Source organism: Doryrhamphus excisus, chromosome 11 (genome assembly GCF_030265055.1).
Source record: "Doryrhamphus excisus isolate RoL2022-K1 chromosome 11, RoL_Dexc_1.0, whole genome shotgun sequence".
Taxonomy (NCBI): Eukaryota; Metazoa; Chordata; class Actinopteri; order Syngnathiformes; family Syngnathidae; genus Doryrhamphus; species Doryrhamphus excisus.
Genome location: NC_080476.1, coordinates 98,833 through 114,790, shown reverse-complemented (window position 1 = coordinate 114,790; position 15,958 = coordinate 98,833). Strand labels below are relative to the sequence as shown.

Genomic DNA, 15,958 nt, shown 5'->3' with positions numbered 1-15,958 from the left:
CAATGGCCTTTATATGCTCTAACTTTGAAAATATTCTGTTTATAAATATTGAATCCTACTTGGAAATTCAAGTATTCCAGTCGGAATAGTATTGTAATGAACCAGGATTAATGAAGGATTACTGTATGGTCAGGATCAGATCATGTATACAAGCCTCCAACTAGTAGGACAATGAGTACAGACATGAGTAATATTGGTATTCTAGTACAAAAAATGGAAAACTTGAACCAATATTATGTCACGTATGAGTTTATGCTTCATGAGCCAAGACAAAAGCAGGCTGGCAACGGAGGTGCTCTTGTGTTATTTTTGTCTCCACGGGGGTGTGGTGGCGTTTTCTTCCTTCACTGCATCTGCGACAGAAGCTGCCGTCTGCGCTCTGCGCTCATGAAAAAATGCAGTTTCCGTGGCAACAGTCTTATCTCCACCGGCATGGCTTCGTAGTCCTCATTGTCGATGCTGTAGAAGCCGCCGGCGCCCTGCGGGGAGGCAACACAGAGGTGAGCTTCACGCGTTGTCACACCAACGCCATCGCTCGTTCCCGCGCCCTCTGACCTCAGGCAGCCGGAGCCGGCAAGCGCTGGCCTCTCGTTGAGTGGCGTTTTCCGTCAGCGCTGTTGGGTCCTGATGTTTTTGCTTTCTGTGAGGATTGAGTGAATTTGACTTGTGCGTGTCAAGGCGTTGCATTGTTCAACGTAAAGAACTCAACCGACCCCGCCGTGATGAATTCTCCCACGGTCATGTGGTCGGGCTCTGTGCAGATCATCATGGAATCGTTGATTCGCTGCAAGTTCACGTCAAAATTCATTTGAAGCGTCAGCGCTGAATAACTAAGTGTGCCATGTTCCATATATACACATATACATATATATACACATATATACACACGTAGTATACTCACATATATATATATATATATATACACACACAAACACATAGTATACTCACACGCTCCACAGGGTTTTTGTTGTGCGTTTGAATAAACAGCTCGACGGAGGACAGCTTCTCTTCCTTCCACTGCTCCGGTTCCTCCGCTTTTGGAGCCTCTGAACACAACACGTCGTCGTGTTAAGCACGAGTCGGCACATTTGTGGATACGTAGTACCTTCGAGGGGGGGGTTCCAGTAGTTTTTCAGCCGGCGGATAATGCGATGGAGCAGATTGGGTCTGGGGGGCTTATGAGGGGACAGGTCAGGGGGCCGCAGGGTGGGCGCCAAGTAGTTCACTGTGACTTCACGGAGTAAAGGCCACTCCTGGGGGGTTCGTATTATGCAAATTTGACAAGTACATCATAATGTCACGTGTAAAAAATGATGCAGAAAATTACCCGGAGGGTTTGAAACCAATGAGCAGCATTTGTCTTCAGTGGTCCAAGGTACCAATATCTATGCAAAAATAGATTTTTTCATGATCAGAAGCAATGTCATTTAAAAAAAAAATATAATACAATTGAGGTGATGCAAAATCTGACTTGCTAATAGTTGCAGACACGTCTCGAAAAGCACCCCATCGCAGTCCCATCAGTGCAAAGACCGGCTTGTCTGTCTCCCCCTGAGAACACAAACGTGAGAGTAAATGAATGAATCCCGATTCATGAGGAAAGTTTCCCACTTTGATTTGCAGGACATCCAGAGGCACGGTTTCTCCCTTCAGGATGGACAGAGTCGCTGACGTAATGTCCCTGTGCGGAAACACACAAATATCCATAAGGCCGTCATTCCAGCTTGGCTCATCCCTGCAACAGACTCACTTGACCTTGTTGTCACTGAGGATGTGAAGGCCGGCACTCAGGGAATTTTGGGAGCCCAGCGGGATGAATCCAATCGGCGTGTGACTGAATGTGTCCTGTCCACACAAAACATTGACACGTATCTGAACGCACAGCAGCGGTTGAGTACACGTACCCGGTCAGATCGTCGCAGTAAACCTGTGACCACTTCCTGCAAAGTGCCATCCCCTCCAGCGACAATCAACATGTCTGTGTGCTCTACGAGATCCATCAGTTTTTTGGCTTGACCTTCATAATCGGTCTATGGAGAAATAAAGCATGTTACCTCGTACTCTCCTCAAGGACACGTACTCTGACTACCAGTACGCAGAATCTGCAAATACACCTTCTGATTATATATATTATATAGAAAACATAATACCTTCACCACGGTAACCTCAAAGCCAGCCAGATGCAAAATAGGGGCAGCATTCTTTTCAAATAAGCCGTTGGCTTTCCTGTGGAGGCGGAATCATTCACTATACACACAAATAGGATTTTTATTTGAACATTTATGTTAATATTCCTTACCCATTACAAGCTGCTGGGTTCAGGATCACAGTAGCTTTCTTTAGGCGCTCGTGCGGCGCAATAAGCTGACGTCCAAATTCCTGAAAGTACATTAAAATCATGTCTTATGGCTTATTTTCATTTGGTTGATTCCCAAGTACATGGGTTACTTACCCTGGCCTCTAGACAGGCCTCTCTCCTCACAATATTGTCACTAAAAGGAGAAATGAATGAACCAACCTAAGACGAATATGCTGGTTGTTACTGTTACAAATGTTGTTGGTACTCACCAGTGTTTACCATAAAGCCAGTGGCCTCCATAAGATAGGACGCAAACGGCAAATGCAGACTTCTTCCAATGATTTCGCAAAGTCCGAAATATTTTCACAACTCGCGCCATTGTTTGTTTTTGAATATTAAATACGAATTATCGTAACATCAAAGGACGGTAAGTCGTGTTACCATTCATAAAATATGCTTTGCTTTCGGTAGTGACCGCTTTCTACAGCAGTCATGCCATGAATTTCTGGTGTTACGCCAAATTAGTACGGGTAGACATAGACCCAACAAATATAGGTTCCGCTTTTAGAATTACGGTTTCTTGGCAGAAAACAAATATATAATCGTTTAAAAATACATGCAAATAATAATTACAACACATTAACATTTTTAAAAGCACAATTCAAATGCATAACACATAAAATATACATAAAGGCTATAACTACAATTCCTGTAGAAGAGGCTCTTAGGACCCTGCCTGATAGAATTACACATGATGTCCGAATAGATTCACGAATGCGCGAACTTGACGTTCCTACCTTCACATTTATTTTCAATTCTGGATTTAAAGTGGCGAAAACTTACTGAATATGTTTATGAAAGCGTAAATATTTCTACTTTCACTCCGGCGGGGAAGAAAGGCCCACCACACACACACACACACACACACACACACACACCCTTCCGATTGTGTCATGGCGGCGCAGATGGCGGTAAATTCGGGTATGAACCACATTTTCTTATTGTATCGTTTTAACTCATTCACAGCGGTAACTAGTTGACGGTATCTTACAAATAAACATAGTGTTTTAAGTTAAAGCCCCACACCTCTTGTGTTTCAAAAATAATGACCACATGGTAAGCCCCGTGTTCACACTGGAGCTGCTAGGCTAAAGCAGTTCGGTTACCGACTAAGACAAGTGTACTTATTTGGAAAGGAAAATGTACCCATTAGACAAAGAACAGCCTTGTATTTTTATATAATATACTTACCGTCCGACGCTAGAGATGAGGTACATGCACTACCCTGAACATGCATCATGTCAACGTAGCTGTTGAGCTTGTTTATATAATAGCGTTGAACAGTTTTAAATGTACAACCTCCATATACTATACCGTTGATAAAATGTACAAGAGAAAATTACAGTGCATATGGATTCTTTATACAGTATAACATTGTTTGGAGTAAATGAGACGTGGAGTTACATGTATTTGATTTGTCGTGCCAAATTATTGCAGATGTTCGTTATATTGCACCTTCCTCTCTTCTCCTTCTGCTGTAGGCATTTAAAAAATACACAAAGATAGATCAATACAATTATGTTCATGTTACATGAATGCTGCTGAACTGATTATACTAATCACACCAAACAGTCATCAGCAACTTTGGAGATTAAACAAGAATTTATGTAGTGATTTTCATGTATGTAGCGTGTCTGCGTGATGAGACATTTTAATTCTTCTGTACTCACGTAGGAGCCAGTCTGTGGGGGCCTCTGAAGGAGCTATGGGAGACCGTGGAGGGGGCTGTGCTGAGGAGACAACCTGAGAGCTTCCATTTGCTCGACCTGCAGCTGAAAAAACACAAGCCGCACTTTCTATCCCTCTTTAAGAACCCGGTAAGCTGACGTAAACACAGCCTATGTTGTGGCATTTTGCTACATATTGATAACTTGATGCACTTTCAATAAACCTGTCATCATTTTCAGCCAAAGAGTGCAGAGCAGAGAGAGAAGGTACGCAAAGCCAGCACAGAAGGCATCACCATTCAAGGTCAGCAGGGGTCACGACTCCTTCCAGAGCAGCTTCTTTCAGAGGCCTTTATCCTCAGTGACTTGTTTGAGATTGGAGAGTTAGCAGCTCTGGAGCTCTTGCTAGCGGGTAAGACAAATACGCAGTGTTTACACACACAAATACACTTTGACTGCATATGACAACATTTTGCACTTACAGCTAACATTTATTTCAAGGTAATATGAGTGTGTATGAATATCTGTATTTTTCTTCCCAGGAGAGCAGCAGCAGTCCCACTTTCCTGGTTTGACACGAGGGTTGGTGGCAGTGCTCCTTTACTGGGATGGCAAGCTTTGTGTGGCAAACTCTTTGCGCACACTTATCCAGTCACGTCATGGCAAGACTTTCACCTTGGACTTGAGGTAACTGCTAGCTTTAGTCCACTGGGTTTCTTGACCAGTCGGGCACTTAAAGCTAATAATATTGCGGTGATTGCAGTGCAATGTAAGTGTCGATAGTCATTCACCTGGTGTGTTCCCTCTCCCCGTCACTCAGTGGAGAGCTTGTGTCATTGACGACGCATTTCACCGATGAACTGATGAGCCAGGGGTTGATGAAACGCATCTTGACCTTGGTGAACGAGATCAATCTGACACGAGAGTTTGAACGGCTGCAGAAGGAGCGTGGCCTCGGGAATGAGAAGCACAGGAAGGAGGTAGGAGAAAGTGTGACATGGTGTGGATGCACTGTTTACCACGAGACTGCGGTCTGTTGATTTCTAGTTTTAGAATTATGAAGGACCATTGCTCTGTCGCTTCTTTTTGTCCTTTTAAAGAAATATAAATAACAAACAAGGCTGAGCCACCTGCAAGTGCTTTGTGAGGACGGAAGGGTCCAAAGCAGCTTGGATGTGGATGTCACTGCTGTCACACGTCTTCCTCACGTTCACTGTTGTCTCCAGGTTTCTGACCTCATCAAAGAATGTCGTCAGGCTCTTGCCGACAGCCTGTTTGCATGGACCTGCCAATCACCTTTGACTAGAGACGATACGCTGGCTCTGATTGGCCATTTGGAGACGGTAACGGCGCAAGCTGATGGCTCACTGGACAGTGTGAGTCTGGCTGTGGTCATGGCCTTCCTGTACTGTTTGGACGTCAGTTTCATTGAGCAGGGGACTGAAGATAGGGAAGGTAAGGCATTTCCTTCATTGATAAAAGGGAAAATTAGCCATCAATTATCGTTTAACAACTCGTGCGTGAAAGCCACAAACTCCGATACATTGTGCGTGTTTATTGTTTTAGATCTTCTCCAGACGCTTCCGCTGCTAACGGAGAGACAGTACGTGTCTGCAGTGCACAGTCGTTTAATGGACAGCCAGCCATGGAAGCTTCCAGGTCTGCAGGCTGTGTGTCGCCTGACCTGGGCGCTTTCCCTGAGAGTCCTGTCCCAGCTGCCACAGGGTGTCGGTTAGACTCATCTCACATTCTTCTTTCCCTCTTATCTGCTTACATTTGGGAAGTAACACGCGTTTCTAAAGCTGTCTTTTTCTCAACAGCCCTGGTGGAGTTCACCGAGGCAGACGAAGCGCTTGCGGACCAGGCTGTCCTGGGAGACGTCTTCCTGTTCCTTAAAGAGGGCATTCTCGATTGTGAGAATTTCTTCCAGGAAGAGTTTTATATTCGCCGCCTCCACTCGATCGTTACAGATTTTCTGGCACTCATGCCAATGAAGGTGCGAGCTCACATGATGTCTACGCTTAAGTTGCAGCAAAAGACAAGTTTAGTTATTCCATTTTACATGATGTTTGCTTGGTGTACAGGTGAAGCAGCTCCGCAACCGTGCTGATGAGGATGCCCGCTTGGTGCATATGTCTTTACAAATGGATAATGAGCCGCCATCGTCCCTGCGCAAGGACTTGGACCACCTCATGATGCTTGTCAGTCTTGTACACACCCATTTACATGCAGTATACTGAACATATTTAGAATAAGTGACGAACCTGATCTGTATAGAAGATGTGTAAACAAATTATAGCCACAGTTATGAATGGTTCATATTGATTTGGTCCGTCCGTCCAAAAGCATGCATCATCCCCACTCAGGTGATATTTTGTTGACGTGACAGGAAGAACTGTATGCAGTATGCAAGAAAATAATCGTGAGTGGCAGACCTAGTATAATAATGACTGAGGATATAATATACAGTGACTGCATATTGTAATACAGTATATTTGAATTTGAGCCTCACCGCATGTGATTAGAAGTTGCTTGATTCACTTGTGGCATCTTTTGCTTTTACAGATAGGAGAGTTTTACAGCAAGGACCCATTTGGCTTAGAGTTGGGTCTGGAATTCTGGTGCCCCACAGAGTCCCTACAGCACACCTCACTGCAAGGGTCCTACCTGGGAATGGCAATGCAGAGGCCACCGCATAAACAGGTAAAAGCAACCTGTGACCATCACATTTATGAAGTTTCCTCAGGGAGAAGTTCTGCTTACTTCAACTCTTGCTCTGTGTTCTTGCAGGTGGTCCTGTCCAAGTTTGTGCGTCAAATGGGAGACCTTCTGCCATCGACCCTTTATATCTCCTATCTCAGGATGCTGAAAGGCCTTGCCAATGGTCCTCAATGTGCCCACTACTGTTTCAGCCTGCTTAAAACAAATGGCGCTACACACAGTAAGAGCAATGAATTAGTTGTTGTTACGCATACACAGTATATCAGAATGTACACATGTTCAGTGTATTGTGTTTTTAATGCAGGTGATAACCTCCAGGGAGTATCGGGCAGTCCAGTGTCATGGGAGCATTTTTTTCACTCCCTCATGCTCTATCACGAGAATTTACGAAGGGACCTACCAAACCCCGATGCAGCGCACTACCGCCACCCACCTCTACGGGGCATCACACAAAGGGAACTGGAAGGACTCACCTCATTGTTGCAATTACTGGCTACAGTCATCACATGGGTATGTTTTCCTAGATTTTTATATTTCCAACTTCATCTACATGGGCGGGAAGCTTGAGAGTGTTTTGGGAATGAATGTCTCTGTATCGCACAGGGATAGAACTCATTTGTCAGATTCCACGAGACGATGATACATGTATATGGTTTCACAGTTACCAGCGCCCCTCTGAGGGCAACCATAACTGCCGAAAAGAGTGTGACCCCCTTGTATGTATTGTATTTACCAGAGTGAAAATGCCCGCCTGGCATTGTGCGAGCATCCCCAGTGGACCCCTGTCGTTGTGATGTTGGGGTTGCTACAGTGTAGCGTTCCCCCTGTCCTGAAAGCTGAGCTGCTTCGCTGCCTGGCTGCCTTTGGGAAGTCACCTGAAATTGCAGCTTCACTGTGGCAGTCACTGGAATACACGCAGGTTGGTGTACACGTAGCGGCCACATATAGCAAGTGCATTTATTGCTTTCTCAAGAGGTGAGTCTGAACCCCTCTGGTGTGTCATAAAAGCTGGCTTTGCATGATTTTCAGTGCCCATGTGCGTTTGTGCTGTCGTGTATACTGTATTGTTTGAAATATTGGGCTTCAAAGTTGTTGTTCTGCCACAGATCCTTCAGACAGTGCGCGCCCCAGGACAAAGACAGGCTGCTGGAATTGAGGTGAGTGGAGACCCAAATAATGATAGAATGTTAAGCTAGCATGCATGTGGTAAAATAAAGATTTAGATTTGCATGATTATGCATGAACGTTTGCATTGCTGTCTTGCTCTCGCTCCTCAGGTGGAGCTGAACGAGATCGAGTCAAGCTGCGAGGAGTACCCTCTGACGCGAAGCTTCTGTCATCTGATAAGCACGCTGGTGGAAAGCAGTCTTCCCATGAATTTGGGTGCAGGGCTGCGTGTGCCAGGCTTCCAACCATACCTCAACTTCTTGCGTGATTCTGTCTTTCTGGCTTTCCCGACCAGGGCGTACCGACGTCCTGCTGAGAAGGTGAAGTGCTGGGCTATCCTGAGTTTCCCTTACACACGAGTGTTCTCATTTGTGTTTGTGCCTTTTGCCAGTGGGAAGTAGCCGATGCTACCCTGGAAGTGTTCCACAAGCTGCTGCGGGATTATGAGCCGCAGCCATCAGACTTTGTTCAGGAGATGGTGGAGCTGCAGGGCGAGCAGGTCCCAGCCCACAAGCCCCCAGGCCACAGCATCATGTTCCACCTGCTCAATGACTCCCCCATGTTGGCGCTCTGCCTCAGCGTCCTGGAGGAGGGTGTACGCCAGCTGGACACCTACGCCCCCTTCCCTGGTCAGAGAGAATGCAGGCTGCCATCAATAAAACTGACAAAACTCATGGTTGGTTGTCCTGATGGTGATGCAATCTGTCCATCAGGAAAGAAACACCTGGAGTCTGCCGTGCTGCACTGCCTCTGCCTGTTGGACCTGGCCCTCCAGAAGGAGGTTGTGTTCATGGACCTCCTCAGGGAGAGCCAGGCCTCTTTGCTGGTTTCCCCATTGGAGCAGCTCCTGCAGGGGGTCAGTCCTCAAACCCGCAGAGCAGATCACATAGTCAATGTGGCCAGGTAATCTTTGTTTTAACCATGGCGTTGTGATATTGTTCCGTACCGCTGCCATCAACATCGTACTTGTGTTGACTGTCAGATATTTATACCACAACGACTCCAACCCTGAGGCAGCCTTCCAGAGTGCCAAGATCTTGCGTCGCATCGCCAACTACCCAAACATTCAAGTTAGGCTTGTTGGGGATTTTACGCATGACCAGGTACTTTTTCTTTGCAATGCTTGAGGATATTTTGAGACAACAATGGGCAGGAATCATATCATATGATTTATTCACTTCAACATGGAATGCAGAATATTTGTATACTTTCTTCAACTATGCACGTACTACTACTACTACTACTACAAGATCTAATGACTACCTCTCTGACGGTCTGCTTCCTCCTGGTTCCCCAAGACTGTTAGTGATAAGCTGATGGCAGGTTTTGTGGAATGTCTGGACAATGATGAGGCAGAAGAAGGAACGGAGACAGAAAACGGTAAGTGACCAGCAGCTTGCCTTGCTTTGTGTCACTTGTTGTCTTTGTTTCAGATTATTGCTGAACTGCAAGATGAATAACTTGCACTCTCAATTCCTCCAAATTCTGTAAATGTATATAGACTCGGATTGTCAAAAGAAGGTGGCGCGAATAAGACATGAAACCCAGATTCATATCCTGAACCTGCTCATCACCTCTTTGGAGCTGAAGACACCCAATCTGGCACTGTATCTGCTGGGCTACGAAGTCAAGAAGCCTGTGTCTTCCACTAACCTGCAGGACCAAGGTCAGAATGTTTATAGTGATTTCTGCTAGCTTCATTTGGGACCTCCACGACCTCCAAAGAAAATAGCATCAGATGTAGTAGAAAACCATACCTGGATGTTACAGGTGTGTTGGGATGCCCTCGGAGCTGCCTGCACGCCATCTTGAGTCTCTTGCAGAGAGGCACGGAGAAAAGATCTGGACCTGTGCTCACCCAGCATGCACCTCACCTGGCTGAGCTTTGCTACCAGGTCTACTTCCTCTGCTTACACCATGACACTTTGGCATTTGACACTCCACCATGGCAGTCAGGCCCTCCGCACCCTTGAAAGAAACTTCCTGTTGCTTTCATAGGTGATCTACCAACTGTGTGCCTCCTCTGAAACATCTGGGCCCACCATGCGTTATTTGAGGACCAGCCAGGACTTCCTCTTCTCTCATCTGCAACACTTACCTTTCATCTTGCCTGGTGAGTGAGTGTGCAGCACTCAGACCTTTGTGTTCAGCAACAAGTCCTTGAAGGTCACATTGTGTCAGCATGCTGACATACGCACGTAGAGTCTTATGACTTTTTTTTTTTAAAAAAAAAACTTTAACTTTAATTCTGCCGTAGCGCTGTCACAATGGTATGGAATTGGATAATATGTACAGAAATGGTACTCAATCCTATATAATATGACTCTCACAGTTGGCATTTGTATTTATTTACACATTAAGAAATAAAAATGCAGGCATACAGTAGCCAGTATTCCACTTAAAAACCATGCGGCTACATACACTTCACGTCTTGTCAACTCATCTCCCTGCTTGGAGGTATCTAGTGAATGGATTTGCAAGACAGCACCCTCTGCTGGATTCCTAGCGGCAATGCACTTTTTCAGCAAACCACTTCCTATTTAAGGTACTGAAAAAACAGATTCCAAGGGGCTGCATAGGGAGCGACTGGCCAACCACGTAACGCATTCGCTATGCCGTACAAGGCATGACCTGTTTTCTCCGTCTTCTGTCTTCAGGGGACCAGATTGCTGCGCTGTCCCAGATGTCTTGGCTTTTGAAAACGGCAGCCATTGAGCTCAGGGTGACATCACTGAACCGTCAGCGTTCACATACCCAACGCCTCGTCAACCTGCTGCTGGACGACCAGCCACACGCCCAGCATGCAGGTAGGCGTGCATACCCATCTGACTATTTTCTTCAATAACTGTCGTTTGTGGTGACAATAATAGACTTTGGCCAACTTGCATGTCATTATTTACATTTTCTTTCAGCTGAAGGAGAATCTGGCATGGAGGAGGAGACCAGATCGGTCAGTGGTTTCTTACACTTTGACTCCGTTTCTAAAGGTAGGTTTGATGTCATTCCTATTCCAAGTGAAACACTGCGGCATGGTTGTCATGGAAGAGCTGTCATTCACGGTTAACGGTTCCTGTCTCTGTGTTCTTGTTGGACGCCACCAGTACGCAGGAAGTTGCTGAGTGTGTTGGACGCCATCGACTTTAGCCAAGATATGCCCGAGCTGCTGCAGCTGGACTTTTTTGAACGCCCTCAGATAGAACAAGTCATCTCCAACTGTGAACACGTCAATGAGCAAGGGCACACTGTGTGCAACGTTAAGGTGGGTTTGTTGAACAACAAGACATTTTGACATTTGACTGTTACAAGTCAAGATGTCTCACATGTCCCTCACAGTTGCTCCATAGAGTGCTGGTTGCTGAGGTGAATGCTCTGCAAGGCATGGCAGCCATTGGACAGAGACCCCTGTTAATGGAGGTATGGGAACTAAAATGGTTTTAGGAATCAATCATGCATTGGATCAAATCATGCTTATTATTACTTTTTTTTAGGAGGTGAACTCCATCTTGCAGCAGGTGGTGGAACGTAACCGTGTCCGTCGGAGTCTGAGTGCAAAGAGACATGCGCTGCAGTCCTGGAGGAGCCTGGTGGAGACGCTGCTGACCGCCTGCCCCGCTGATCTTATAGCAGTGGAAGATAGACAGCTAATCATCCGAGACCTGCTGCTAGATCTTCACGACAAGGTCAGCGAGTCAATCTGAAAACGTGGACCAGTCCAGTTCGATGATACAGATGGATGATATCACACATTGCTCAGGTTTTATCTGACGATGCAGCAGGAGAACTGATGCCTATCGTCGCTGGCGCTGTCTTCACCTTAACGGCTCACCTCAGCCAATCGGTTCTGTCTGAGCATCAGCAAGGCGCTGGATTAGAATCTACATCTGGCTTTGCCTCCATTGCAAACTCTTCCCTTCATCTTGTCCTTCGCAAGTTGCTGGACTTCATCCTTTCTACTGGTTGGTATCAACCTCCCCACCTTCAATCTGCGTTCACATTTCCCACATGGATTCTTCTAACGCTGGTGCTTCTAAAGGAGGAGGATACCAGCGTCTGCGGGCTCATCTCTATGGCTCTTTGCTGTACTACCTTCAAATTGCCCAGAAACCCGAGGAACCAAACACTCTGCAGACAGGTACATCACAGAGATCTTGCAAATGGCATATGGTGTATAAAAGTATGCAGACCATAAACTTGTTTGTGTTTATCCTTCTAGCAGGAAGGGCGATGTGGGAGCGTCTCACAGCCCCTGAAGATGGCTTTTCCAAACTGCAGAGAGAGAACCTCACCATCATCGAGAGCTACGGCAGGGCATTAATGGAGGTGGTGTGCAGGGATGCGTGTGACGGTCATGAAATAAGCAGGGTACGTGTTGTCTCCTCCAGCCAGTCATGGACCTTCAGTGATAACCTTGCAATGAAAGTACTCATGTCTGACAGATGCTCGCTCTGGCCGTACTGGACCGGATCCTGTCCATCGACCGCCAGAACCAGTGGCTGGTGTACATTTGCAACAGTGGGTACCTTCGCTCACTAGTAGAGAGCCTGCGGCAGGATGACACGGCCCTGCAGAGTCTGCTCACGCCTCAGCCTCCCCTCCTCAAGCCGCTCTACATCTACGAGAGCAAGATGGTGGGGTGGAATTGGGACTCTAATTCCTTAAAGGCCTCTGCTCGTACACCATTTAAAAAAGGCACAATGTGTTTTCAGGCCCTTTTGACCCGCGTAGCCAAGACAAACCAAGGCGCTGTGGAGCTGCTGCGCAGTGGACTGGTAGCACAGCTCATGGAGTGTCAGGTGTTTGACATGGTACCTGATAGCGACTCTCACAGGTAAAGAGCAGTGGTGCGTCATCCAAAAGCCGCCTCCCCTTCTAACTGATGATGATGTGTGTACAGGGTGATGAGGGACCCGTCAGGTTTCATCCCCAGCCCGATGGACCGTTATCGGCAGATTCTTTTACCTACCCTGAGACTCTTTCAGGTGATCCTGACCTCTACCACTATGAACCACCAGCAGGGGGCAGCACAGGTAAGCACACAGTTTAAAATGGGAGATCTGCTTTGTGGGCTTTGCTTTTGGTTGCTGCCATATGCATTTTGGCTAGCCTGAAAAGCCGCCATTGGCATTATAGTGCTGGAATAAGGTCTGAAACCATGAGATCATGTTGCATATATATGTTCATGTACATCTGGATGGGGCGCACAGCTTCTTAATAATCAGTGTAAATATCTGTGTGTGTGTGTAGATCCTCCAGTGGCTGATAGTCCATGCAGACACCATCCAGTCACTGCTGCGCTGTCCAGAGCTCAGCATCGGAGCTTTGCAGGAGCTCTCCTTGCTTTCTGGCATCATCAGTAAGACTGCTCTTCCAGGTAGAAACCCGACCGTATCGTCAAAGTAAAAATGGGGAGAATGTTTCTGATGATGTTCCTTTGTCTCTCAGGCGCCCTGGAGATGGGTGGAGAGGTCAACGGTGCCGCCCTGATGGAGTTTCAAGGTCACATCAACAGATTCCAGGTTGACTGGATTGTTGTGTTCATCTGAACATTTGTTGGTGCTTTGTAGTGGAAACTTGGTAAAACTTTTTTATTGTGCAAAGCGTCTGTCCCTGCTGCTGCTCAGCCGCCTGGCAGGCAGTGAGCGTGAGAGGCTGCTCAAGCAGGCGGAGATGACGACAGTCGGAGAGTCAGCCGAACGAGAGGAGATGGAGGTGGCCATGCAACAAGTAGGAGACGCCATACTTGACAGTTTGAAACACTTGAATGCCGTGTACTCGGCATGCGATTTGACGATTTGACGCTTGTATGCTTCACCGCTCTCTAACGCTCTCTAACGTGTGGCCAGTCCGTACGCTTGGTCCTGACATGCCATTGACGTGTGCCGCTACCCCAGGTGTGTGCCAACATCATGGAGTACTGCCAAACCCTGCTGCTGCAGAGCTCCGCTCAAGCCCAGTTCAGCATCTGCCTCTTCAGCCCGCTTGGCAGCGAGCCGGACGGCAGGGACGGAAATCGCACAGGTCAGACGCTCAAATGGGAAGGAACGAGAACTGTACAACCTCCACAGTGGATCGCTATCCCCTTGGAAAGCAGAGACAAAGACAAAAAAAAAAAAAATACAAAAAGTCAAATATTCCTGCAACTTACAACTGCATCCATTCTTGATTCCCACCTGCTTTTCCCAGCAACTGAAATGTCTGTCCTTTTAGATCTCAGCTCCACTCTGCCCAACATGGCGTACTTGCGGACCCCCAGTTTGGGCCTCGTCCTCTATCTGCTCAAGAACAGCGCCGCCGACTTCTTCCACTTTCACCAGAGTCACAGGCAGAGTCTGGGCAAGCTGCAGAGCCTGGATCAGCTGCCCCCCGAGGAGCTCAAGGAGGTAACGACAGACCTCAGACTCCTCAACCGTCATGTCCGGTCCCACGTTTCACCCCTCTAACTAGGGACGCCTGTCTCTACAGTTGTGCCAGGGCCTGGTGTTAGGACCAGGAGGGGTGGAGAAGATCTCCTCAGTCCAAAGGAGCCTGCTGGCCAAGAGAAGACTGGTCCAACTCATCAACAACAGAGCCAAGCTGCTGGCGCTGTGCTCTTGTATCCTTTCATATTCATTGAAGTATGCCCATAAATGAGTATACACGGCGCATACCTGGTTACTACTAACACCTGTCTGACACTACTATGTGGAATATCTAATAATAATAATAATAATAATAATAATAATAATACGATGGATTCACTCCAAGGCTCATCAAGTGTGCAGAAGGAAAAAGTACAACATGGACGCCCCTGACCTCACGCTAGTACACCCTGACCCCCCCTTGCAGACATTATCGAGACTTGTTTGTTTGTGCTGTGGCGCCACCTGGAGTACTACCTGCTGCACTGCACCCCCACCGACCCAAAGGACTCCCCGCTGCCTGGGGCCAGCTTATACCGATCTCGCCTTGCTGACGGTGAGGACCAACGCCACCAAATGTGTTCTCGTGACTCCATGCTAATTCACCTTCACATTTGTCCTGACGTGTGCTCCAGGAGTCCGATTGACTTGAAATTTCTCACACAGCTCAATGCCAAATCGGCAGGAAATGTAGTCCTGTAGGGGACTAAGAACAGTTATCGACAATTTTGACTTTATTCATTTTCTGTGCGCTTAATCCCCATTTGGGTGGAGAGGCGGGGTACCTGGAATGGTCGTACTGTATATAGACAACCTTTCACACTCAGTCATACATCTCCAATGGAAACTAACACATTTTGGAATGTGGGAGGAAAGCGGAGTACCTGGAGAAAACCCACCCACGCATCCAAACTCCCACTGGAGATGTCCAATGGGAGTTTGGTTTTATGTTTTTTGATATAAATATATATATCTCGTGTTCTAACATGAAGGACTCCTCCCCCCCCTCCCTCCAGACTCTTTATGTGGCCTTCAAGCAAGTAGTGGCAGAAGTTCCATTTCCTGTGTCACCAAGCAAGATTTAGAATTGGTAAGAAACGAAAGCGTACCGACCTGTTCCATGTCACGTCACTCCCGGTTAAATCCGCCATGTCTCTGTGTGCCTTAGCTGAAGAGCGACATGGCTGCTGGTTTCGGAGAAGCTCTCCAAAGGAAGCTCTTGGAGGTGGAAGGCTTGTACAGCCAAGTGCACTCACGCTACACCTTCATCCAGGCTCTCGTACGCAGGATCCGAGGCCTCCTGAGACAGTACAAAAGCTGAGACTGGCAGACGCTTAACGATGGACGATATCGCAACGAATCTTTTTTTGTGCAAAATGATGGCAAACTTAACCAATGCAATTTTTTGTTATAGAATCAATCCCTCTCAAGCATTATGGGACATTAACATCATTGCAGTAGTCTGGATTTCTTTTAATTACAATTTTTCTTGCAAATAAATGTTTTCTACACTGTTTACAAAGTAGTCAAGTCAATGTACTTACTTTCACAAAACGCCTTTCTACAAATAAATGTGAGTCAATTCCTCTCGTTCGTACACACACACACGTATTAATATACGTGGGAAACAGCCAACCACCTATGAC

General features: G+C 46.8%; 2 protein-coding genes across 3 annotated transcripts; one reads left to right on the top strand and one right to left on the bottom strand.

Annotated features, from left to right (window-relative positions):
* Positions 1-5: 5 nt before the first annotated feature.
* agk (acylglycerol kinase) lies at positions 6-3,585 on the bottom strand. Its single transcript, XM_058086861.1, has 14 exons — positions 2,569-3,585; positions 2,453-2,492; positions 2,300-2,379; positions 2,151-2,226; positions 1,905-2,030; positions 1,751-1,845; positions 1,612-1,681; positions 1,472-1,551; positions 1,328-1,385; positions 1,106-1,253; positions 949-1,046; positions 714-784; positions 556-640; positions 6-479 (listed from the first exon to the last, which is right to left on the bottom strand). Exons 1-14 carry the CDS (start codon positions 2,676-2,678, stop codon positions 345-347), a joined length of 1,272 nt encoding a protein of 423 aa, XP_057942844.1. The 5' UTR covers positions 2,679-3,585; the 3' UTR covers positions 6-344.
* On the top strand, positions 3,238-15,899 carry nup205 (nucleoporin 205). Of its 2 annotated transcripts, none has more exons than XM_058086834.1 (42): positions 3,238-3,280; positions 4,034-4,176; positions 4,267-4,438; positions 4,569-4,713; positions 4,847-5,006; positions 5,253-5,481; positions 5,593-5,757; positions 5,847-6,022; positions 6,111-6,227; positions 6,592-6,729; positions 6,817-6,967; positions 7,052-7,257; positions 7,484-7,666; positions 7,854-7,904; positions 8,025-8,234; positions 8,306-8,543; positions 8,628-8,817; positions 8,897-9,017; positions 9,213-9,294; positions 9,416-9,580; positions 9,685-9,809; positions 9,913-10,027; positions 10,572-10,721; positions 10,827-10,901; positions 11,016-11,173; positions 11,248-11,328; positions 11,403-11,594; positions 11,669-11,870; positions 11,948-12,046; positions 12,131-12,276; positions 12,351-12,542; positions 12,621-12,742; positions 12,809-12,941; positions 13,159-13,285; positions 13,357-13,430; positions 13,513-13,638; positions 13,806-13,932; positions 14,122-14,294; positions 14,377-14,506; positions 14,740-14,868; positions 15,329-15,402; positions 15,481-15,899. In XM_058086834.1, the coding sequence occupies exons 1-42, from the start codon at positions 3,253-3,255 to the stop codon at positions 15,631-15,633; spliced, it is 5,973 nt and encodes a 1,990-aa protein (XP_057942817.1). In that variant the 5' UTR covers positions 3,238-3,252; the 3' UTR covers positions 15,634-15,899. The 2 variants fall into 2 exon arrangements, with proteins under 2 accessions (XP_057942817.1, XP_057942816.1); XM_058086833.1 differs by having other exon boundaries at positions 12,128-12,276.
* Positions 15,900-15,958: the final 59 nt, after the last annotated feature.